Raw genomic sequence first — 24,664 nt, 5'->3', positions numbered from 1 at the left:
ACATGTTCTACCAATTATATTATGCCTAATATGCACATATAACATGTATGATAGATGCATGAACATACAATTAACTAGATGATATGTCTCATGGATATGATATATCAATTAAGATGGCTTGAGAGACTAGCATCTAGGTTCACCTAACCTATACACACTTACTACGGCATACATCCCAGACTACTTAGAATAGTGACTCTAATTATTATCCTAGTCTAGATATGACCAAATGAGCATAAGGCATGTTGATTGTTGAGCCATCTTCAAGCTTTAATAGAACCTTGTCTTCATCAAAACATGGGCAAAGAATTGCTAGTGCTATCCTTGACACTTTGTACTTTCAATCTCCCCCTTTTTGATGATGACAAACACCACATCAAGATTCTTCAAATGTTTGATGGATTAGCTTGATGATGAATTTGCACAATGGTTGTTAATGGTTGTTTTTCAAATATACAAAGTTGAAGCGCATTTGCTCCCCCTTAGGTAAGCAATCATTATACGGAAGCTATGTAAAACAACCTGCAAAAAACTATTACACAACCTGCAAAATATATATTACACAACAAGCAACTTTTCTCCCCCTTTTGAAATTATTAAAAAAATACAAGTATTCAATTCTAGTCAAAAGTCAGGAGAGTTATGATAGTTATAACAAGTTGTAATTAATCAATTAATTTTGGGCAAGTAATCAATCAACCAGCTGTGAGAAGCTTGAACAAATGCACAATTTTAACATCATTTAATCGATTAACTAAAGGTCTTAATCGATTAAATGGACAGCAAACAGCAATGTCATAGTTTTAATGGCATGAAAGGCTATGATAATTCAAATTAAGCATGGAACGATTAAGCATTTGACATGTTTGAGCAGTTAGCAGTAGGCATAATCATTCAATATAATCACATATACCAACCATGATCAAGATCCATTTAAAACTAAGAAGAATATTATTTGCAACATAATTAGTACTCAAGAATGGACAATATAATGTGAAATCATTGTAATGCAATGTTTAAAGTAGTAATTCAGCAGAAGTTATAGAGTTATTAAAATCCGAAAAATAAGAGCAACAATGCAACATAAAAGATAAGTTCTCAAGAGGGAACAAGGAACAACAAAGTCCATTAGCAAGGAAGGATAAACTAAAACTCTAAGGGCTCCTAACTAAGGATGAGATGGAGGATTCTGGTTTTCAGGAGTCAACGAGCTACCACCACCTTTAATGAAGGCCTCAGCTTGTTGAACTCAGCACACAATCTTCTAGTTTGTGAGTCAGAAGTGATCTGAACATAGTTCCTTAATGATTGATAATGGTTGTCAATATAAGCATTCTGACGCTCCTCAAAATTTTCCAGATCCGTATGATATGAGTCCTTAAGAGACTGAAAGTGGAGATCCATCCTATTGTTGAGACGTTGTTCTATAGCATCCATGTAAGCTTGACCAAAAGCAGGTTCCTGTGATGCATGTCCTGAATACTCCCCCTGAATTGCAGCAAATGGCTCTTGGTTATCATCTTGATCATCTTCATCGAAGGGGTCAAGATTCACAGTGTTGAAGTCCTCTTGATATTTCCATGTGTTGCCATACTTGTAAATACACATTTTATGAATCAGACTTTCACCAATCAAGTGATCCTTGTCTGAACAGTCTAGCACTATAGTATCTGAAACATCAATATGCATCAATATGTAGATAATGAATAATTCGTGAAATGAAGATACTATAAGGAAGCAACCTTGATTGAGAAGTGGAGACGCTATACATGACCTTCAGAATCTCGTCAGGCAAATTTATCATGATGTTCTCCTTCACAGCAAACATGAACCTCAAATCATTCATCGTAGGTTGTGCATGATTTATGTTCCTCTGAATCAATATGTAGGCAATCAAGTAATGTAGGAGCCTATTCTCCATGGATAGTGACCCAGCTTTGGTCAATTCGCCCTGAACATATAATTGAGGTCTACGCAAACAAGACTTATACATTTCAACAGCATCAAACGATTTGTTGTCTGCCCAACCACAATCACTTAAACTAGCACTAGTACAAGCTAAACCACCCACGTTCATAAAAATTTCTTCATTAATCTCAAACAGTTTTCCAGCAATCATTGACCAATACTTTCCATCTTTGTATCTAAAATTAGCATAGTACTCCCTAACTAGAGCAGGGTAAATGTTACCTTTTAATTCCAAGAAGGGGACAACCCCTTCAGCTTGCAAACCATGCGGAAATCGAAGTTTTGTTCCGTTAGCCAAGTCCAATTCGCAAACCGAATGTATGTGGGTTTTCTCCCCTGAAATTTTAGCAATCGGGTTTCTTGCAGAATCAATGAATAGTATGGGTCCCCGCAGTCCTTCCTTGATTGTTAAGATGGCACAGCTTTTGGGGCACGCGGCGGACGTTGCGCGATTGTCTTGATTCTCTTAGCACGTCCTCTCTCCATTGCAATTGAAACTGAACCGTGATGAAGGTTTAGAGGAAGAATTGGGGGAAACCTAGGGTAGGGTTTTCAATTTGGGGAAAACAAATTTCTTGGAAATAAGGGATGAAGAAGCCGGTTTATGGAGTGGAAATGGAGTGGGGTGATTCGGTTTAGGATAGGTTAAAGCTTAGGGATGATGTTGGACTTGTTCCTCTGAGGTATGAGAGAAAGGGGATCAATGGGGTTTTGAAAAATGCCCAGAAATGCTTTTATTTCTAATATATTGATGTCGTTAATCGATTAACAGCTTCCCTTAATCGATTAACCTGAGTTAAAAATGACAAGTTTTAAAATGTTTGCCCAGGTAATTGATTAACTAGTTGACTTAATCGATTAAGTGCATCAGATACAGCATTCTGGATGTTTTTAAAAGCATGTAGGGATTTCAAGACTTATTGTTAAATGCATTTTAATCAATCACATATATTTAAAGACTTTTATACACATAATCATGGATTATACAAGGAATTATGAGCATTCAACAAGATTTTATAATGGAGCATACAAGGAAAAAAGGTCATGCAAGGCAATTACACATTATTAATCAATATATTTTTCATCAAAAATTCCTAGTTCTCTTCGAATTTTTTTAATAATTCTTTGCAATACTTCGATTGATGAATGAAGATGCCACTTTCCATTTGTTTAATTTGAAGCCCAAGGAAGAAGGTCAGTTCACCCATCATCGACATCTCAAATTCCCCCTGCATCAACTCTTGACACTTTGCACTTTCAGTTACAAGAGAGAAGCATCTGAAAATGAGAATATAGAATTATGTTTAAGGTTTTAATGTTGCATAATGAAGTAATACACGAGTTTCTTAATTCATTAAAATAAAATACAATTTTAATAATGGTGGGACAATAATTTATGATAAATTCAATTTCAGTAATACACATGTTTCTTAATCTATGTAACGGTGGGATGATGCAATTTCAATAAATTCAATTTCAACGTAATTACACATATCAAAATAATGTATATTAATTCAAATGTAAGGATATATTACATGAGTAATTAATAGACTTATACACACATATCAATAATTCATGGTAATTCAATAATGGTAGATGAATTTGATGTTTGATTAGAGATTACATAGTTATGACATTTGCAATAATAAAAGTTGAATTTACGTCGGATAAACGTTACTAATTTATTTTTATGTTATTCAAATTTTAAAATATTGAAATAATTATATTTGAATTAAAAAACTAATGATTATAACTATTTCATAATTATGTAACGTGTAAGAGATTCAAAGTTAGAAAAATTACCAAACATTCCATGTTTACATATAATTTTCAAATATAAATAAGAAAACAAATGTTTTAAAATAAAAATAATGATCTAAAAATAAGATACAAAATTTTAATTTATTAAAACAAAAATTTAATTAAAAATAGTTACTAACTAGAAAATAAAAATAAGTAAAATTACAAAATAAATATATAGTAGTAAAAATAAAAACAAATATTTTGAACATATTATGAACTAAAGTTTGATTTATTGTAATCATTTTGACTTACATGTCTATTTTTTATTTCAACTCATACAAATATAATATTTATATTCTATTTTTAAATTATTACATGACTTTATTTAACTTAAAACTTGAATTTTTTATTTAAATATAAATATTAAATACATTTTTCAGTGTCAAACAAATCGAGCTATGCGAATCGCACATGTATACTTCTAGTTATTAAGAAAAAGTATACCAGACGCATATACATCTCCTTGACTATAGGTCTATTTAATTTTAGAGTATAAAAAAATACATAATTAAGGTAAATGTTTGAAATTTTGAATGAATATGTAGTTGCTTATTTAAAAATTGTTAATTTTGATATTATTAAAAATGAAAAGTTCATTAATTTTTTTAGAGTTTGTGATATGGTATTATTTTACAAGTTCTCTTATATGGTATACATTTTTTAAGGCTAGGGTACTCATATAATTACATTAAGAATTAATATAACTCGTTTATAAAAATAATCATATTCATCATTCTAATATGTGAGATTTATCATTAGGTTTGCCCAACTTAGACTCTACACATTTAAAGCATCTTAGGACCTAATGAAATGAAAAATTACTCTTTAGTGTTTGTTGATCCTCTTGAAGTTTGAACTTGAGTCTTCATGTTGTTGTAGTTGATTTGTCCTTGTTTGAACTTTGTCTTTATAAACATTAAGTTTTGTCTTCATCAAAATCATTTCATGCACACTTGCATTCACAAAGAGGACCTCATTACTATGTCCAAGGTGAGCTTACAAAGGTTTGGTCAATGACAATTGAAAAAAGGCTTTTACACTATCTTATTGCCTATATCTTGGTTCATTGCAACACAAACCTTGCTCAACCAACCTACAATGATCTAAAGCTTACGTATGTTGTCAAGGAAAGCATAATGATCAACTGAACTGTTGAAATTCTGAAAGCGATATCGGACGTCGATTCATCTTCCACAAGACTACTTGCTTATGGGATCTTAATCTCATGTGTCATAGAGCATTATGGGGTTAACACATGCAATAAGGAGATAATAGTTGTGACTCCCATAGAGCATCTCATTGATGATAGTCTAATCTACAATATGAGCATTTATGTATACAACAGTCTGTCATTGTATCAAGAAGTATATCAAACATCTCTTAATTTTGAATCAGGTGAAGAAGATGATGCCAATCGAGCTGAGCAAAACCAAGAACCACAACCTGGTGAGGCTCCCAATATGCCTCAAGAACCATCATTTGGTTTGGCACACTTAGATGATATGAAACAATGCCTAAATGAGCACATTTATAATCATATACACGCTATGGAAGAAAGGCTTATGATAGAGTTTCATCGATAAGAACTAGCAACCAAGGCTCATTTTGATCACCTCAACTTTATGTTCTCAACTTTGGCGGATTTCCACAACTACCTCATAGTGGCTAGTCTAGCTTAGGGCGATAATAAATAATCCTAGTTAGTTATGTCATAGGTTGTGTGTTATTTCGATCATTGAAGTTTATGTATCTTATGATTCATTGTACTTTTTCCTTTGGTTTCAATGTGCTATTGTTTTTATTTTTTTGACTATTTTGATCAATGTATGAAATGAATTGAAACTTTGCGTTGATCATATTTTTATAATCATGATTCTAATTGTTCATCAAGACATTGATATCCTTGCTGAAACATTTGTGGATATTATATGTAATTCCAAGCGAAAATCAAGAAATATTGAACACTTAATCGATTAATCACAGGCTCAATCGATTAAGACCAATAATATTGCAATTTCAAGTGAAATCAGAAAATGCTTAATCGATTAAGACCATGTATAATTGATTAAGACCAGACAAAATTGCATTATTTCTTCACTTTTGGCTAATATGTTTACATTGGTTTTTGATTATGCCAAAAGGGGAAGAAAGATTGTTGTTTATGTTTTGTAAATTTGATACATTTATCAAGCTTCCTCAATGTAAATAAATCAAATGCACAAAGTGAGGGGGCAAATCTTAAAGCTCAAGCAAATCTCAAAATTAGTTTATTGTCATCAAAGCAAGATGCAACATTGGTTTGTCATGATAAAAAAAAGGAAGATTATGAATGCAAGTGTGCATTGCATAATTTTGATGAAGAAAAAACATGAGGATATGGACAAGCTAAATCAACAACAACATTGAAGGCTCAAGCTCAAGCGTCAAGAGGATCAACAAAAACTTAAGAGTAATTTTCATTTCCTTAGGTCCTAAGATATTTTGAATGATAGAGTCTAGGTAAGATGAACCAAATGAAAATATCACAAATTAGAATGATGATTATGACGCATATGAGATAAACATTCATACATGAGTTTAGATGCATTAACATTCATACACGACATCATGATTTTGATGGATTAAACAATGTTAAATTTATGGCATTTCAAAATCATGCGTCATACATTAGTAAATCATGTTAGAGGTCCATAGCATATTAACTAACTGTTTTTCAAAAACAATTAATCGATTAAGTTCATAGTTAATCGATGAAGTCCTTGCAAGATGGGAAACTCGTTAATTGATTAAGTTCATGGTTAATCGATTAAGTTAGTTTTAGTTTTGAAAAATTCGATTTTTATAGAACATTAATCGATTAAGTATCAATGTAATGAATTAATATAACAGAAAATTGATTGAAACAAATGGTTAAATAACTAACAATTTCCATGAGTGTTTGCAACGATTTTCATGATCAAACAAGAGTTTTTTCTGGGAAAAAAGACAGTTAGATACTTTGACACAAGATAAGAGAATTTTCATGAATCTTTGAAGAGACATGTTCAAGAATTTATCATCATATCAAAAGTTTGCGAAGAAGCTTTGCATCCCGCAATCATACATCATCATATTTTGAGATTGTAAAATATTTCAAGAAGGTTTAGATATTCTGAATGTGTGTATACTAGCACAAGAAAATATGCAAACTCATTGTACACAAGAAAACGATTCGAGATGTAATTCATCTCTTAAGGTGTGAGGTATCACCATAGAAGAAGAGAAGAATTTGGAGAAATCCCAAGCTAGTAGTGGTGAGACTATCCATTAGAAGTTAGGTCCAAGAAGTTCTAGATGGAAGATTGTTTGTAAGAACATTCAAATTCTTCATAGTGAAAGCAAATCTCTTATATTAAAAGAGGAGGATTGGATGTAGATTGCAGTGGCTGACAATCGAACTAAGATAAAATTGAGCGTCTCAATTTCTCTTATCCCTACTCATTTACGTTTAAGCAATTATCAATTTCGATTATCTTGAATTCAACTCATATTATAATTGTTGTATAATTGTATGTGCATGATTAAATCACATAAATTGAATTGTTAAAATGCATGAAAAAACATATTAATCTTTGCATATATCTTTGTATAAAGAACTAAAGATTATTCAAGAAATTCACCGAGTTAATCAATTAAGCTAGGAGATAATCGTTTAATTGGAGAATTTTGTTAATTGATTAAATAAGCCATTAATCGATTAAATCAGGGAAAATCAATAAATATCTTTCAAACCCGAAAAGTTTGAATCGTACACCACTACACATATTGACACCCTCTAAGTGTGTTAGAGCCCTTGTTATCCAACAATATTATTCAATTGTGAGTGCAAAAACCATTGAATTATTTTTTTCGGGTTCCTTGTTGGGTTCGGGATGATATTGTTAATTTCAACTCCACCGAGTTCTGGTTTGGGTTCGACTTCGTGTTTTGGATTTCAGGTTTAGGATTGAGTAAGCATAAAGCAATTTTGATCCGCCTCGTTGTCATTCCTCAACCTTGATGAGGTTATAAGATAACTTATAAGCTAGTCAATTGAAAAAAAAAAATAAACTTATTCATTGGATTTGACAATAAGCCGTATTTAATAAGATAATAACCTACTAATTTCATTTAAAATCTTATGCTAATCTTTTCAAATAGTTTTGTTTGTGCTAACAAAAAATGATATGAATGATAGAGTTTAAGTGCATTATCAATTTAAGAAATTATTCACAATTAATTTATGTTACTTTTTATTCAAGAGTTAATGATTTGATACAAATGGTGCAGAAATAGTGACAATATAAAAAACTCGTATACTATCGGTCGGTATATATATATATTTTTGGAACCATTTTTGATTATTGAGTATTAATAAATGAAAAGTAATAATGTAACTTGTAGTGTAAAGAAAAGTGATGGAGAAGAATGCTGTTTTTTATTACACCATAAATTCATAAATGTAGCTTTGTTCATTAATTTGAAATATTGATACAGTAAATTTTTCAGATCCAAATCTGTGTTGTTACCAATTTCGATCTCATTCTTTCAATGAATCCATTCTCTTCACCCACTCGTCTCAGGTAAAAAATGAAATTCATGTTCTCTCATTCCACATTCATAATAACCTCATTTTTTCTTAATATATTCCCAATTAGTATAGGATTATATTATTATCATATTGCTAATTTCAGATCCTATGTTACTGTTTGAATTTCATATCAGATCGTGTGGTTTCGATCTTACTCAAATGGTGTTGCCATTGATACATGCATTGTTACTTGAAAATGTGTTTATTGCCATTGTGGGAAATTTACTTGAAAATGATTTATCAGTTTGCGGTTTTCTCTTTTATTTACGAGACATTCTTTATGACGAATTTGGTATATGGTACATGGTATGGTGAATTCATTATGCTGGTTGAATTAGAGAATTATGTATTTGTTAGTGGATTTTTATTCCTTTCTCATATAGTTAACATATTGCTAGTTTTTCTCGCAAAGATGTTAATTGAGTCATGTGTGTTATCCTATTTCTATATTCTAGTTTAATTATTATAAGTATCTTTTAACTGTGTAGTTCATATCCCCCTTTGTAGGGACATGATCCGTGCTATACGTGCTTCTAAAACTGCCGCAGAAGAACGTGCCGTGGTAAGAAAAGAATGTGCTGCCATTCGTGCTTCAATCAATGAGAATGATCAAGACTATAGCCATCGGAATCTGGCTAAGCTAATGTTCATCCACATGCTTGGCTACCCGACACATTTTGGTCAAATGGAATGCCTCAAGTTGATAGCGACTCCTGGATTTCCAGAGAAGAGAATTGGTTACCTTGGCCTTATGTTGCTTGTTGATGAAAGACAAGAAGTTCTAATGTTGGTCACCAATTCTTTGAAACAGTATCCAGTTTCAAGTCAATGTTTTCATTTGTTTTTTGTATTCCTCAATTTTTAGATTTCATTTTATGAATATGTGAAGGAACAATATTAATGATGGGATATTGCAACCTTAACTGAGTTATAGAGATCTTAATCACACAAACCAGTATATAGTAGGACTTGCTCTTTGTGCTTTAGGAAACATTTGTTCAGCAGAAATGGCTCGTGATCTTGCACCAGAGGTTGAGAGATTGCTGCAATTTCGAGATCCAAATATTCGGAAGAAGGTGATGTTTTCATTAATTGAGTCATGTGTGTTATCCTATCAACTATGAAGATTTATGTTGTGGTACCCAACGAGGGAGTCTGCTTTCATTCTTTAACATCATTAATGCTTACCTTATGGTGCCCTGTAATACACAGATTTTTTGGCATTATAGAAGTAATATGAGGAGTGGCACCTATTGGTTAGAAGATAATAGAAACCCTCTTTAGATGGTTTAGTCTTGTGTGAAGAAGGTCAATAGAGGCTCCATTGAGAGAAATTGATCAAATGGAAAGTAGTCCAAATTAGTGGGGTAGAGAAAAATCTAAAAAACTAAGATAAGACAATTAAGGGAAACTGCTGTAAAAGACATTGCTTTAGCTCTTGGTAGATTTACGGAAACTTTGGTTTCTGATAAAGCCAACCCAATAGCATTGATTGATCTATATAGCTGACCGTACATAGTGAGGGCTCTGATGTTTTATTATCATTAAAGATCTTATGATACCAAACATAGTTTGAGAGTTTTGTCATTGAACACGAAAGGTAGGTCTTATAATCTTTTTTCATTGATGTGCAGTAGGACTTTATTTATTAATACTGTTTCTCTCCTAATTTTATCGCACAATTATGAGACCCAAAATATAAAGGGAGGGGATTCATTTACTCAAAAAGTAAGTTAAAAAACCTACTCCACATCTTATTCATCAATTCTATGAAAATCTAATGGTTCACGTGATTTGAATTAGTTAGTACATTTGAACCATTAGTTTTTCATAGAATAGATGGCTAAGATGTGGAGTAGGTTTTTTTAAATTACTCCTGGAGTTAGTGGATCCTCTCTTAAATATTATATAGGACCGGATGTTGGGGCAAAATGTCAATAAGAGAATAAACTAAATATAGTAGATATAAGAATGTTGCATTGGAATAGCGGACAAACTAGACAAGATAGGATTAAAAACGAACACTAGGAAGACAATTGAGGTAGCTCCTATTTAAGAAAATATAGTAGAATCGCATCTTAGGTGGTTTAGACATGTATTGAGTAGATACTTGGAAGCCCCCGTAAATATAGTAGATCAACCCATAACAAAACAATTAGGAAAGATTTAGAGATCAATGCTTTGTCAATAAACATGATTTGTGATAGAATACTATGATGTCATCAATTCATGTATCCAACCCCACTTAGTAAAACTAAGACTTGGTTTTTGTATTATGTTTCTCCCCTTTTCATTACTTTGAGTTGAAGTCTGCTTTTCTCTTTATTGGGAATAAAAGTCTCCATTGAATAGAATTAAGACTTATTATTGGAAAGACCATAGACCATTGCCTTAAGGTTTTGAGTCAATGTCAAACTCACTTATATAATTGTTCACTTAACCCATTGATAAACAAGATTAAGTTCACTCTCCTATGACTTGGACAGAGACCACTCTTAAATTCTAATAGTCTGCCATTTGCTAAAAATTGTAAACATGTAATTTATGTTGAGTTATTGCGAAAACCTTTCCTGTTAATTGTTTGAGTTATTATTGGTTATTCTGGTAAAATGACTATCTTCATGGTGGTTACATAGGCAGCACTATGCTCTATCAGAATCATAAATAAAGTTCCAGACTTGGCAGAAAATTTTGTCAATCCTGCTACTGCCTTACTTAAGGAGAAGCATCACGGAGTTTTGATCACTGGGGTTCAGCTTTGTACAGCTCTGTGTAAAATTAATACAGAAGCTCTGGAACATATTAAAAAGGTGCTTTTACATCTTTCTTATAACTGTCATCTCTAACCAAGTATATTCTCTTCAGAATTACTTGTTGTATTAACTGAAACTGAAATAGTTTTATCTACTATACACAGTATGACAAAATCATTATGTGTTGTAGTATCTAAACTCACTTACAAATGAATGCAGTCTTGTTGGGGTTACCGAGTTAAAAAGTCCCGAATAATGACACAATACATTTTGTTAAGGTTCCATCTTGCTCACCCATGTTGACCCTCAACCTAGATTTAGATTTTCAATTCATAATCACTGCAAAACTAGAAGAGGATAAATACCCTCAAATCCATTTTCTTCAGCTAGACATATACCCTTCCCTTTCCAAGACCCTTTTCCACAAAAACCTGAGAACACGACTGTAAGCTTTCTAAAAGTCTAACTTAGGGAAGACCTTGTTCCCTCTGGGTTTTAATGGCAACCACCATCTCATTAGCAATGAGAGAAGCATCCAGAATTTCAATATCAAAGTCTAGCTTGTCTTGAAAACTTGAATTCGATTTAGTCTAATTTTTCTGTGTTTGAGCTGGTATAATGGGGTTTGTAGACACACTTTCATATGACTAGCATATACTTTCTACAAGCATGGCACCACACTATAGTCTTCGCAAGCAAGCCAGCTTCATGTAAATAAAATGTAATTATTTACAGGAATCTAAATAAGGGTGTGTATGCAATTTGGTGATGCTATGTTTCACCTCAGCGTGTTTTTATGCAAAAAACTTGTTTGCAAAATGAGAATAGAATGTACTCAGATTTTTGTCGCAAAAATTTATTTGAACATTTATTGTAGAAATGCACAGAGAGTATGGTCAGAGCTCTTAAGGATCTAGCAAACAGTCCTTATTCACCAGACTATGATATTTCTGGCATCACAGACCCTTTTCTCCAGATCAGATTACTGAGACTGTTGCGAGTATTGGGTGAAGGTGATGTTGATGCTAGTGACTCTATGAATGACATACTTGCCCAGGTCAGTTGTGTGCACATTGTCCATTTCATGGTATTATGATGTTATGATTCTCATGCTGCCAATGCCATGATCAAATTGTTTGCCATTTTCTGAATTGTTGGTGGTGGTCATGTTTTGTTGAAAATCATATTTTCCACTTGTATGCATTTTGATCAAATATTGATGATCATATCATATCAAAAGTTACTAGATTTAGATACATAGGATTAATCATTCAAGAGGATGATAAAATTGACGGAGATATGAACCATAGAATTCAAGCGGGTTGGATGAAATGACAAAGTGATTAAGGTATTATTTGTGATAAAAAAGTATCACTCAAGTTTATGGAGAAGTTTTACTACACCAGTATAAGACTTGCAATGTTATATGTGATTGAATGTTGGGCTATAAAATATCAAAATGACAATAGACTCCATGTAGCAGAGATGAGAATATTGCGTTGGATGAGTGGACATACTAGACAAGATAGAATTAGAAATGACTACATTAGGGAGAAGATTGGAGTAACTCCTATTGTAGAAAAGATGTTAGAATCGTGCCTTAGGTGATTTGGACATGTGTGGAGGAGACCGGTAGAAGCCCCATAAGGAGAGTAGATCAAATGAAGGCTAATCCAATTGCTAGAGTAAGAGGGAGACCAAGAAAAACCATAGGTGAAATGAGTATGAAAGACTTAGAGATCAATGATTTGTCAATGAACATGATTTATGATAGAGCATTATGATGTCGTTCACCCATGAAAGTTTTAATTTGAGAGAATATTGTTTTAATTTGAGAGAATAAAGGCTTGGTTGTTGTATACATTTTGATCAAACCATGTCTGCCAAAAGAAACTGAACAAGCATATTGAAAGCTTTAATTTGAGAAAAGTTGCTTTTTTTTCTTATTGACAAAGAAAGTTTTTCAGAGAAGGGGAAGTGCAATCAAGGGGAAGATAAATTTTACACCAAATGAGTTGATGAATTGTATTTACTATTACTTATGATCAGATCAGAGAACATGTTCTTTGAAATGTATGGTTGTTAAATTTTTTTAAGTTGCTATTTCTTTTAGGTAGCTACAAAGACTGAGTCTAATAAAGTTGCTGGGAATGCCATTTTATATGAGTGTGTTCAAACAATAATGAGAATTGAAGATAATGGTGGCTTACGTGTGCTTGCTATCAATATCCTAGGAAGGTTCTTGTCAAACCGTGACAACAATATCAGGTACTATTCTGGACATCGGTTTTCCTTGATAAAAGAACTGAGAAAACTGCATAAAATAAACTTCTAAAATCCAGAGAGAGAAAAAATGCACTGAGACCCATTTGTTTAGGCTTTGAAAAAATGATTCTTCAGAACGTTTTTCACAAACACAATTTGTGTAAAATAAAATTGTGTTTGCTTTCCTCGTTTGCTAAAAACGTTTTTGCTAGAAGCTAAAATATGGAAACAGAATAAGAAAGAATCATTAGAAATCGATGTATATAACCATGACCTATGCTTCATTGCAACATAGCCGGTCTGGAGGTGGATTAGTTAGCCGATACAGCCATTTAGTGTACTTTGTGGCTCTGAATTTTGTATTGTTCTTATTGTTAAAATCATATTTGTAAGAAGCTATTAAACATCTGGCTGTCTTTTTAGAAATGTGTGGGAAGTAAGTCCTACATTGCATACCATATTGAGTTCAACTCCTCTCCAGTATTGGAGAAACCAGTACTGGAATATGAGGTTGAGAATTTTTTAAAGAGTTTTTATTTATTTTTAATAGAAAATAACATGTAATCATAGTCGTTAAATTATTTTTTTGGCCACATGTCATCATCCTATCCAGCACTGGACTCTCCAGTACTGGAGAGGATCCATTTCCTACCATATTGTGTTGAGAGTGGTTTAAATACCTGTTGAACTACTCCTCTTATTGCCGATGGGTTTTCAGATAGAACCTTGACATAATATCAGAGGCAGAACCCAACCTCTCTTCGATTGTCATTGGTCAAAAAATGCTTTTTGTCTTGGATCAAAGGTAATCCCATAGCCTGGTTCGACATGTTTCTATGGAGAAGGATGTTGGGAAGCAGTGAATCAAATTGCAAACCGCATCACATGATGTGGCCGCAATTTTGCAGTTGTAGTGACCGCTGGAACCGCAATTGCAATGTGACACCGAATCACAACGATGCGGCTGCATCTGGCCACATCAAACCGCATTGATATTAAAAATATTTTTTTACCCACAAAATAATTTACACCATAATGACTGCAATTGGAGTAACCGTGACCGCAATATAAAACACTGTTGGGAAGTAAGTCTTATATTGCATGCCTCATTGTCTTGGGTGTAGTTTAAATACTTGTTGAGCTACTTCTCTCATTGCCAATTGGTTTTGAGATGGAACCTTAACAAAATCTATATGTATAGTGTGATAAATGTTGCATCTATGGCTGTTGTTAGGTAATGGTACCTAAAACTGTCAAACCTTTGTGTGCTAACCTGGAATTTGCTCGTGTACCATTTCTCTTCTGGCCTATATGGTATGATTATCATGGATAATCATTGATAATATCTTACATGTTAGGTTAGGAATATTTGCAAAAAAGGTGAGCCACTTTCATGTGATGCTTATTGTTCTATACCAGGTTTCACTTATAACATGGAATTCTTCAACTTGAATTTTAAAAGCAACTTGGAATTTAAACTCTTGGTGATGGATACATACGTGAAATCCTTGTCCTTTCTTCTACTTTTAGTATTTTTCAAGTCTAATGAAACAATCCCCTTCTCCTTTGTTCTCCAGGCCTGATTCTCATTATTTATATGTTTTGTAATTTTATATTAAAATTTGTAATCTTATGCATTGCAAAAGCTATATTCATTATTGAAGTGAATTAATCATCGCGTCTTCTCCCTGCAGATATGTGGCATTAAACATGCTGATGCGGGGTGTTACTATTGACGCTCAGGCAGTGCAGAGGCATCGTGCAACAATTCTAGAATGTGTGAAGGTATTAATTGTGTGGCCTTTGTCCTTGTCTCTTATTCAATAATGTTGAAGAATATAAGGTAAGGAAGAATGTGAAGATAGATCTTGACTGCAACTTTTTAAGATTACAAATATGATCCGTAAGATAACTTCATGGAAAACACAATCCAAATACCCTATTTATACCAAAAGTTAGGTACTTAGGTCAAGTGCTAACACCACTACTACCACACAAAACCACTAAGAATGAGATAACCTAATAATTAATGGCCATTCAATTATCTAACACTCCCCTCGAGCTTAAGCTTTCTATACTTAAGCTTGTTACAAGTAGCAAACCCATCAACTGAAAACACAGAACACCACCAATATTTTAAATCCTGCTGATCTCAACTAAGAGATAAGGAAATTAGTACTCCCCTGTCCCCCTGAATGACAAAAGCCTTGGCAACATTTTCGGCATGCAACTCCTTGCTACTCATCAGCACGCATCCCAAGCAAGTAGATAGTTTTAGAGTATTAGACATTTCTCCTCAGTGACCTTCTCCACTTGCAAAGTCTTCAAAACAGAGTCGAGTACAATGCAGCAATACCACCCAGCAATTACCTCCAATTGGGTCTCCAAAACATTCAGTTGAGTATGAGACCAACCAGCAATACATTTATTTTCTATATACAATAGGCTTCAACTGGGTCTCTAAAACATTGATTCAGCCGCTCAGTTTTCATAACACCCAACAATGAATTTAGTGGAGACTCCTGGCTATGGCTACCCGAAATTTTTTAAATCAACTTTACAGTTAACTTTTTTGTGGAAAATATAAATTCTTTAACTGAGAGCCCCTTAATTAAAGTGCGGATTAATTGTAATCCACTGTTGATAAAAAGATCTTTTACACTATCAACCAAACATGCATTGTTGCGTTATTAAGAGTGATTGACTCTTGAAATAACTACATTAAAAGTCACATATATGGTCATGCATAATTGGCTGATAACATATCAGAATTAGTACTTAAATATGTTTCCTTGTAAAAAATGGTTTTGCATCCATGCAAATATGGAAATTAGTAACTTTGGTCCTCAATGTAACTATTCTTTGTTTTTAGTCCTTATAAAGTTTGATTTTTTATTTTTAGTCTCTATTATCATATGTCATGTATGTGGCAGTTGTGGTCTTCCGTCACTCACACTGTCACTTAACTGCAAAACTTAACATTGGGGACGATAAGTACGTATTTCAAACTTTTAAAGGATATAAAAGCATTTTTTTTATGAGAACCAAAGTCAAACTCACTATACTTTATAAGGATTAAAAATATATTTAAGCCAGGTTAGACTAATAAAGTATTGTTTTTCTTTGGCTGCCTTAATAAAACCCTCTAGCTTCGCCCCTAAATGACCTCCAACTGGATCTCTGATATCATTTCACACATTATTGCCAATGGGGTCCTTCAGTGGTGGTGTCGAAAGTCTTTCAATCCACAATCCTTTGACAAAAAATAACTCTAAATGACATAAACCACACAAAATTATTCCAAAGCCTGAATCAGAACCAATCATAGGCAGACTAGCAACCAAATTAGACAGAACTACAATCAACAATTACACTGTTTCCACCAACCAAATGCTATCACACACCATCTGCATGAACTTATCAAGTCCAGTTGCAGCCACATTTGGGACCATCAGCCTCCCAAATGCAGTCAACGATGATGAGCTTCGTTGTTCTGAGAATCTTAAACCACAGGATGCTGCTGAATCATCCAAGCAATGCTCAAATTGGAAATTTCCTTCTTCCAAAGTTGCAATTCCATCACCAGTGAGAATCTAAAGTGGCCCCACATTGACGGCGGCTTGCATCCAATTGGGGAGCCCTTTCTCTGAACTCATGGTGCACCAAGAAAGTCGCAAAGAAGAAAATAGAACCAAGGTAGGACAACAATTTAAGCTTCAAAACGTATTCATAACCTTCTTTAAAAATATAAGTGACATAGCCATGGCCAGCCGTCATGCCAACATAGAAGTGCAATACAATATACAGGATCTGCAACTTCTGAATCTATGGGCATGAAATAAATCCTGCAACTAGACATCATAGAATTCTGCCATCTTGAACAATTCTTAGAATGTTATACTTCAAAACTTCCGAAATCAGAAACCAAGACCCACTCAGCACATCAGCAACCAAAGAGTCTAGAAAACACTAAATAACACTTTCAGGTCTCAATAAAATTGAAGGAGTGCAAAAATGGCACTGGACTCAAAGGAAATGACCCCAAACATACTGAAAACTCACCTAAACTGACTTAAACGGCAATGCTGGAGAAAGCTGAGTGGTACAAACACCACTAGTACCAGCCCAAGTCCATTAACTTAAGACAAATAACATAATAAGTAATAATCCTACTATTCTTTAGCAAAGGAGTAAGGACAAAGATGTGTTTAGTTTTACATTATAACTTGAAGTTAGTGACTTGACTTTTTTGGTTCAGGACCCTGACGCTTCAATTCGGAAAAGAGCCCTTGAACTTGTTTATGTTCTGGTGAATGAAACTAATGTGAAGCCCTTAACGAAAGAGCTAGTAGATTATCTGCAAGTCAGTGATCAAGATTTTAAGGAGGACCTTACAGCCAAAATTTGCTCAATAGTTTCAAAGTGAGTCATAGAGGTTCTCAATGGCATTCCTTTTTGAGTGCATATGGCTTATTTTTATCAATTGTATTGTTTTTCTTGTTTTCTGGGGTGGGGGTAGTAAGCAATAATTGCCTGCTTATATAAAATTTTGGTATGCAATTTATTTTCATTTCTTTCTTTTTTCACTATTCAATATTATTAATATAAGATGGTTTGATTTGTCACAGGAACATATACTATTATCATAAATGATTATTTCTTTAAGAAACTTCCTAAACTGTTTTTCATGTTTGCAGTAAATTTTAGATTGTAGATGCTAGATATTGCTGCTGTTCTTCATCTTCTTTCTTTTCTTTGGTAAAAAAAAAATTGAAGCCATTTTACCCATTTTACATGGGCCTTATGCCTGTTCCCTTCTTAGTTTAGACTAGTAATTAGAGAGTTATTTTATTGATTTATTTTTAATTGAATCTATAGAATGTGTTTGGTTGATTAGTATTTACTTACTTTGTGCTTCAGGTTTTCCCCAGAGAAGATCTGGTACATTGATCAGATGCTTAAGGTTCTGTCTGAGGTATATATCTTCCAAAAAAGCTTTCTTTGCCAATTAGAATCTCCTAGGGAAATCACAAATCCTGATGCATACTGGTTCAGTTGTTCTCATCTCTACATTTACATCCGAGGAAAAATGATTGCTATGACAGCTTATTTTGTTTTTCCTACATGTGTATAACTATTTATTATCATTTCATGATTTCCTTTCCGATGTGTCAATGTACAAAGTTACTACATATTTGTGTCTATTTATCACTTTATGTTTGACTTTGACAAGAACCATGCTCCTTCTATTATCTGCAACAAATCATCACTGGTCACTGGATAAATTTGGTGTATTGTGATTACTGTCTTGGTGCTGATCTGCATATTGAGTGAGCCCTTTAATTGATTATAAATTAAGTGCTAGTATTCATATTTATGTTATGTTAGTAGGCTGGAAATTTCGTAAAAGATGAAGTATGGTATGCCTTAATCGTTGTGATAAGCAATGCTTCTGAGCTTCATGGATATACAGTAAGAGCATTATACAAGGCATTTCGAACGTCAGCTGAACAGGTGCCTCTTCTGCTTTCACAAAATTTATCCATAATAGCATTGATGAATATTATTGATGAATATTTTTCATCAGGAAACCCTTGTTTGTGTTGCATTGTGGTGCATTGGAGAATATGGTGACCTGTTAATCAATAATGTTGGAGTCCTTGACATAGAAGATCCGATAACAGTGAGTGAATGGTTTCTTGATATTTTATGCATAATCTTCTACTGTTTCTAAAGTTCCATGAAAATGGTAAAATCAGTTGACCACAACACAAGCAATAATTTAACAATTTCATCAAAAACAATTAAGAAAAATTGTTTGTGGTACCATTTCCGTTGAGGATTCTTTATTTTGATTTGGGTAGCTTCTATTTATAAACAATTATGCCAATCCCACCTAGTGTGATTTAGGCTTGGTTGTTGTTTTCATAGCTTCTATTTAGATGATGGGTTATGATGTCAAGAAAGAAATAAAACCCTAAGTCATGGCACTGCTTGCGCATTGTTGAAATGAATTACCTGGTTCTTTCCCATATACTCATGCACTATTGAAATGAATATACCAATCTCGTCTTTCATTTCAGTCTTTATCATTTGCATATAGTTTTTGAATAGTTTTTTATTCTTTATTTATTTCATCCGAGCAGGTGACTGAGTTAGATGCTTTGGATGTTGTTGAGATTGCTATCAAACGCCATGCATCGGATCTTACCACAAAAGCAATGGCTTTGGTTGCCCTTTTGAAGCTATCCTCACATTTCCCTTCTTTATCAGAGTATGATCTGGAATTGTTTGTATATGTCCATGACATTATCATACCTTAAAATGGATTTATTTCTTCTTTCCTTCCTTGGTTTTAGAGGAATGTAATATATTGTATAAGCCCCACAGAGCTGGCTGGGGATAGTTTAAATCTCATGTAACCTGCTTAATCCTAGTCAAGAACCAACTTTCCCAAACGCTTAAGTTGTTGGGTGAAACCAAATGAATGGTTTTAACACTCCCCCTCACACAATAATCATGCAATAACCCTTTTGGCTTGTAGTAGAGACTATGCACAGCTCTACCATACCTTATGCTGAATTTAACTTCTTTTATTTGTTTAGAAGAACTGAGATGGCAATGATCGAACTCCTGACTACTTGGTCATAGGGGCTCTGGTACCAAGTCGAGAACCAACTATTCCAAAAGCTTAAGCTGTTGGATGAAGAAACATGAATGTTTTTATATATGAACAATCCTCTATTTAATCTGAATAACAAATCATTGATCTTTCTTTATCTATGTCTCTTTGTCCCTTTCATGCACCAAATACATTTTTACCTATTATTGAGCTTGTATCATCTTGTATTTGTATATTTGTCACAAAATTTTATTCTATTTTGATTTTTTATATAGGAGGATCAGGGAAACAATAACTCAGTACAAAGGGAACCTTGTACTAGAATTGCAGCAAAGATCTATAGAATTCAATTCGATTATTGCAAAGCATCAAAGTATTAGGTAAGCTTAACCAATTTGCCTATTATGTTATTTCAATAGCTTGAATTTCTACAACATTCTGATTAGATGAATGGCGATGAGAAAATGTTTGTCATCATGCAGGTCGACACTTGTAGACAGGATGCCAGTTTTGAATGAGGCAACTTTCGTTGGCAGGAGGGCTGGGTCTCTTCCAGATGCAGCTTCAATTCAATCAGGGCCTTCAGTTGGTCTTCCAAATGGAATAGCCAAACCTTCGGCTCCTCTTCTAGATCTGCTCGATCTAAGTTCAGATGAAGCTCCTGCACCAAGCTCTTCTGGTGGTGATCTTATTCAGGACCTTCTCGGAGTTGATTTGTCGAAGCCTTCACAACAGTCTGGTTAGTGTTTGTGGTGTATCACATAAATATCATAATGCTGAATAACAAGTTATTTTTTATCTAATAATGTCCATATGTTTACTTATTCTATAAATACAAAACTGGAAATAACGCGTACATCTACTCTCTTTAGATCTTACTCGTGCATTGGGTCATCCTTTTTATTCTATAAATGCAAAAGTAATTAGCTCTATTCATGAAGGTGTATATATGTTTTGAATCATTGTATGCCTAAATCGGTTTTTATGATGCAAATGATATTAACGGTTATAGAAAGAATTTAGGATTGTTCTGTAAGAGTACTTTGTTTCATTGGTTTAGTTGCATTGAAGTTAGAAGTAATTTATGAAGTGCAAATTAGAATATACAATGGACCTTGCATTCCCATAGCAACATACAGCACATGATGGTGAATATTTCCATTTACATATTTATATTACATCTGACATTTACTTTGCATTTTAGGTGCTAGTCAAACCTCAAAAAGTGGCACAGATGCTCTTTTGGATCTTTTGTCCATTGGATCACCTTCGTCACCTACTCAATCGCCTTCTGTACAAAACAACTCATCTATGATAGACGTATTATCCCCCGATACAACTAAAAAACCTTCAGATTCACCATTAGATGATCTCTCATCGCTTTCACTCTCTTCAAGAGGAACTTCAAATGGTGGAGCTGCTCCTATGATGGATTCATTGGATCCTCTTCCCACCAGTCCACCAGCAGGTTGTAAATTATGTTTAACAATTGGGAAACAAAATTCATTGGAGTTTAATCTAAGTACTAATTCCCCATCCTTCTACTGCCTTGTATAGAAAACAATGGACCTGTTTATCCATCTATAACTGCATTCGAGAGCAGCTTCTTGAGGTTGATGTTCGATTTCTCAAAACAGACAGGAAACTCACAAACGACAAATATCCAGGCTACCTTTACGAATTTGTCCTCTAATGTATATACAGATTTTGTTTTTCAGGCAGCAGTTCCAAAGGTATGATAGTGAGTATGCTGTTAAGTTTTCTATTTTACTTCTATGATCATCTTAATTGGAGTCTTTAACATATAATTTAACTCTGTTGATTTCAGTAGTATTTTGATCTTGATTAAATTGTGTTAAGTTGAGGTTCCATGCTTTTTAATCGCTGTTGAAAAATATCTTCTCATTCCTTTGTTTGAATTTTGAAATGTATTAAGAGACCATAACTTTAGGCTATTACTTTTCTTAAGAGATCTAGCAACAGCATTTGTTAGCAAATGTTAAAACTGAATGATTTTCATTATATTTGTCTATTCAGTTGTCCCAACTTTTGGTCATTTACATTTTGAGTTCATGAGAAGTATAACTGTTTGCATGTTGCTATCGGAATTTCAACAACAAAATTTAACTGCATTATTACCTTTTTTCATCATCTAATTCTTACTTTTTTTGTTATTTTGATTCAGTTTCTTCAGTTGCAGTTAGATCCAGCTAGCAGCAACACTCTCCCTACTAGTGGAAATGGGTCCATCACACAAAGTATGAGAGTTACTAATAGCCAATATGGGAAGGTTGGTTTTCTTTGTTAGTTAACTTTTACTCTAAATATTTGTCTTCTACCATGTGCCTCATTTATGATTTATGTTTGTAAGTGCCTTGAGAGTGACGGTGAGGTTGTTACTTAGTGATTATGAGGTTACGGGTTCAAATCTTGGAAACAACTTCACCACTTGCAGGAGTAAGTATGTGCATCTTCTCTCCCTATACCCCACTAAGTGGGAGCATCATGCATTTGACCGTCCTTTTTTTAAGTACACTTTATGGCTAAGAAACTAATACTTTTTTCAGAAATCTCTTGTCATGCGCATAAGGATAGCGTACAAGATAAATGGCAAGGATACACTAGAAGAAGGACAAATCAGTAATTTTCCACGTGATTTATGAAGCCAACTGGCCAGTGCTCATAATGGTAATTACAGGGAATATCTTTGTTTTTTTGTACTTGATAAGCATTGGTGCAGTTTTCATGTTTCATTTTTTCAACTAAGGTTGAAATGGTTCAAGCAATTGGGACCACATTTTGGTCGTATTTGAGGTATTTTTAGTGTCTTCACATCTTTGCTTTACAAATTAATTTTTCTTCATTAGGGTTGTTTATGTACATTAGTACAAAATATTCTTGTATGAAAATGTCCAAAATCAATTTTTGCCTTTTGAGGCACATGGTATTCTTTCATATAGAATTTGAGGTGCTTGCTGTTTTAAGGCTTTGGTGTTGAATGCATTTGATATCTCATATGTATATTTTAGGCAATAGCTATAGTCTATTATGTTTTATGTAACATTTTTTTCACAAAAAATATGAAATGTAACCCTTAAACATCTATGAGTGTATATAATATATAAATCCTGAATTTTGGATTTATTCTGAACCCATAGCCACTCTACTCATATGCCACTTCTTATGATTAATGAACTTAAAATTTCTATGCCTCGTTACTATATTGTTAAAGAGATAAAATTGATTGTCATATGTCACTCAAATAGAATATCAATCAGGTGTTGGTGAGATAGTGTGGATCCCTAGATATTAAATTAGGCTAAAGGGTAGTTTGATTTATATGAATGAAACTTATTGAGGGAAGTTATGCACTATGAAAGATATTAGTTTCTTATCTATAAGGTGGGAATACTCTTGATTTATATCAAATAAAAACTATTGAAGTAGAATAAATTCAATTCAAAATGTATTAACTTTTAATTTTTTTTAGCCAAACAAACTCGTGATGCGCACCCTAGACATGAGCAAGACCGGCTTGTGTGCTGCTCTAAACAAATTTTAAAAATTATTTACAAATTTATATACACTTAATACAAAATAAATAATATATATTTTACATACAAATATGTTTATTATCATAATAAACAATCATACAAATGGAACAATACATATAAAATATAAATATAATATAGAATACAAAATATGCATAGTACATATTTACATATAAAATACAAAAGAAATAGTACATATATATTTTTGATACTGCTAATGGTCCCCTTACTTTTTTTGAATAAGAAACTAATTCATTTTAGGGTTTCGTAGTTGTTTCTTCTAACAATTATTTCTCCCAAGAATAGAACCATCGATCTTGGAGATCCAATGAAGTCTTATACCACTAGACCAACGCCTTGTTGGTTAAGGAATAATACATATATATATATATATATATAATATGGCAAAATATAAATGTATATACATAATAAGAAAATATAAATGTATATACTTAAACATCAAAAGTTTTGGAATGAGAATAATTTCATAAATATAAGGACTGTGATATTATACCAAAGCCAAGTTATTACACTTTTCTTTTTTAATTGTCTACTCTGTTTGGTTTCTATTTGATTTTACTTTGCAATTATTATGCAATAAAAGAAGATGTGGTTATGGAATATACCACCATTGGCTTCTCTTTCTCTTTCTGAAATGGTGACTAATTAAAGAAGATGTGGTTATGGAATATAGCAAGAGAGCACTTGCAAGGGCTTTACACTTAAAGAGTTGAGTGAAACAAATGTTTTCTTTGGGATTTTGAGACTTTGTAATGAGGTTAGTAGAATTTGTCATAACTTTCTTGATGCATATCTCCATTCACAACAATACACAAAACAAGCACACATTCCATTCTTTTTTATTTTTCTGTTTCTAACAAAAATACTATGGGTCCACTTAGTGATCACCCTATAGCTTTTGTTTATGAAATTATCAAGAAAAAAACCTACTTACTATCATTTTATATTGATGGTTTTCCAATATTCTTTAATGACCATTAGTTATTTACCTTTATATTTATTGATGAAATAATTTTTAAGAACATACATCATTTCCACTACTAGAGATGGGAGTTGTTATTTTTGCTTTCCA

The 24,664-nt window shown here is 33.1% G+C and overlaps 1 protein-coding gene across 1 annotated transcript; it reads left to right on the top strand.

Moving 5' to 3' along the window:
- On the top strand, positions 8,215 to 23,004 carry LOC109344932 (AP-1 complex subunit gamma-2-like). The gene is made up of 18 exons (XM_019583655.1): positions 8,215 to 8,372; positions 8,888 to 9,190; positions 9,315 to 9,456; positions 11,017 to 11,190; positions 12,011 to 12,190; positions 13,247 to 13,401; positions 15,093 to 15,183; positions 17,657 to 17,820; positions 18,319 to 18,373; positions 18,790 to 18,912; positions 18,986 to 19,081; positions 19,545 to 19,672; positions 20,296 to 20,400; positions 20,503 to 20,759; positions 21,225 to 21,488; positions 21,578 to 21,753; positions 22,206 to 22,310; positions 22,588 to 23,004. The coding sequence occupies exons 1-18, from the start codon at positions 8,341 to 8,343 to the stop codon at positions 22,681 to 22,683; spliced, it is 2,646 nt and encodes an 881-aa protein (XP_019439200.1). The 5' UTR covers positions 8,215 to 8,340; the 3' UTR covers positions 22,684 to 23,004.

This window comes from Lupinus angustifolius, chromosome LG04, assembly GCF_001865875.1.
Source record: "Lupinus angustifolius cultivar Tanjil chromosome LG04, LupAngTanjil_v1.0, whole genome shotgun sequence".
Classification (NCBI taxonomy): Eukaryota; Viridiplantae; Streptophyta; class Magnoliopsida; order Fabales; family Fabaceae; genus Lupinus; species Lupinus angustifolius.
Note: the sequence above shows the minus strand (reverse complement) of the source record. Positions and strands in the feature narration are given on the sequence as shown.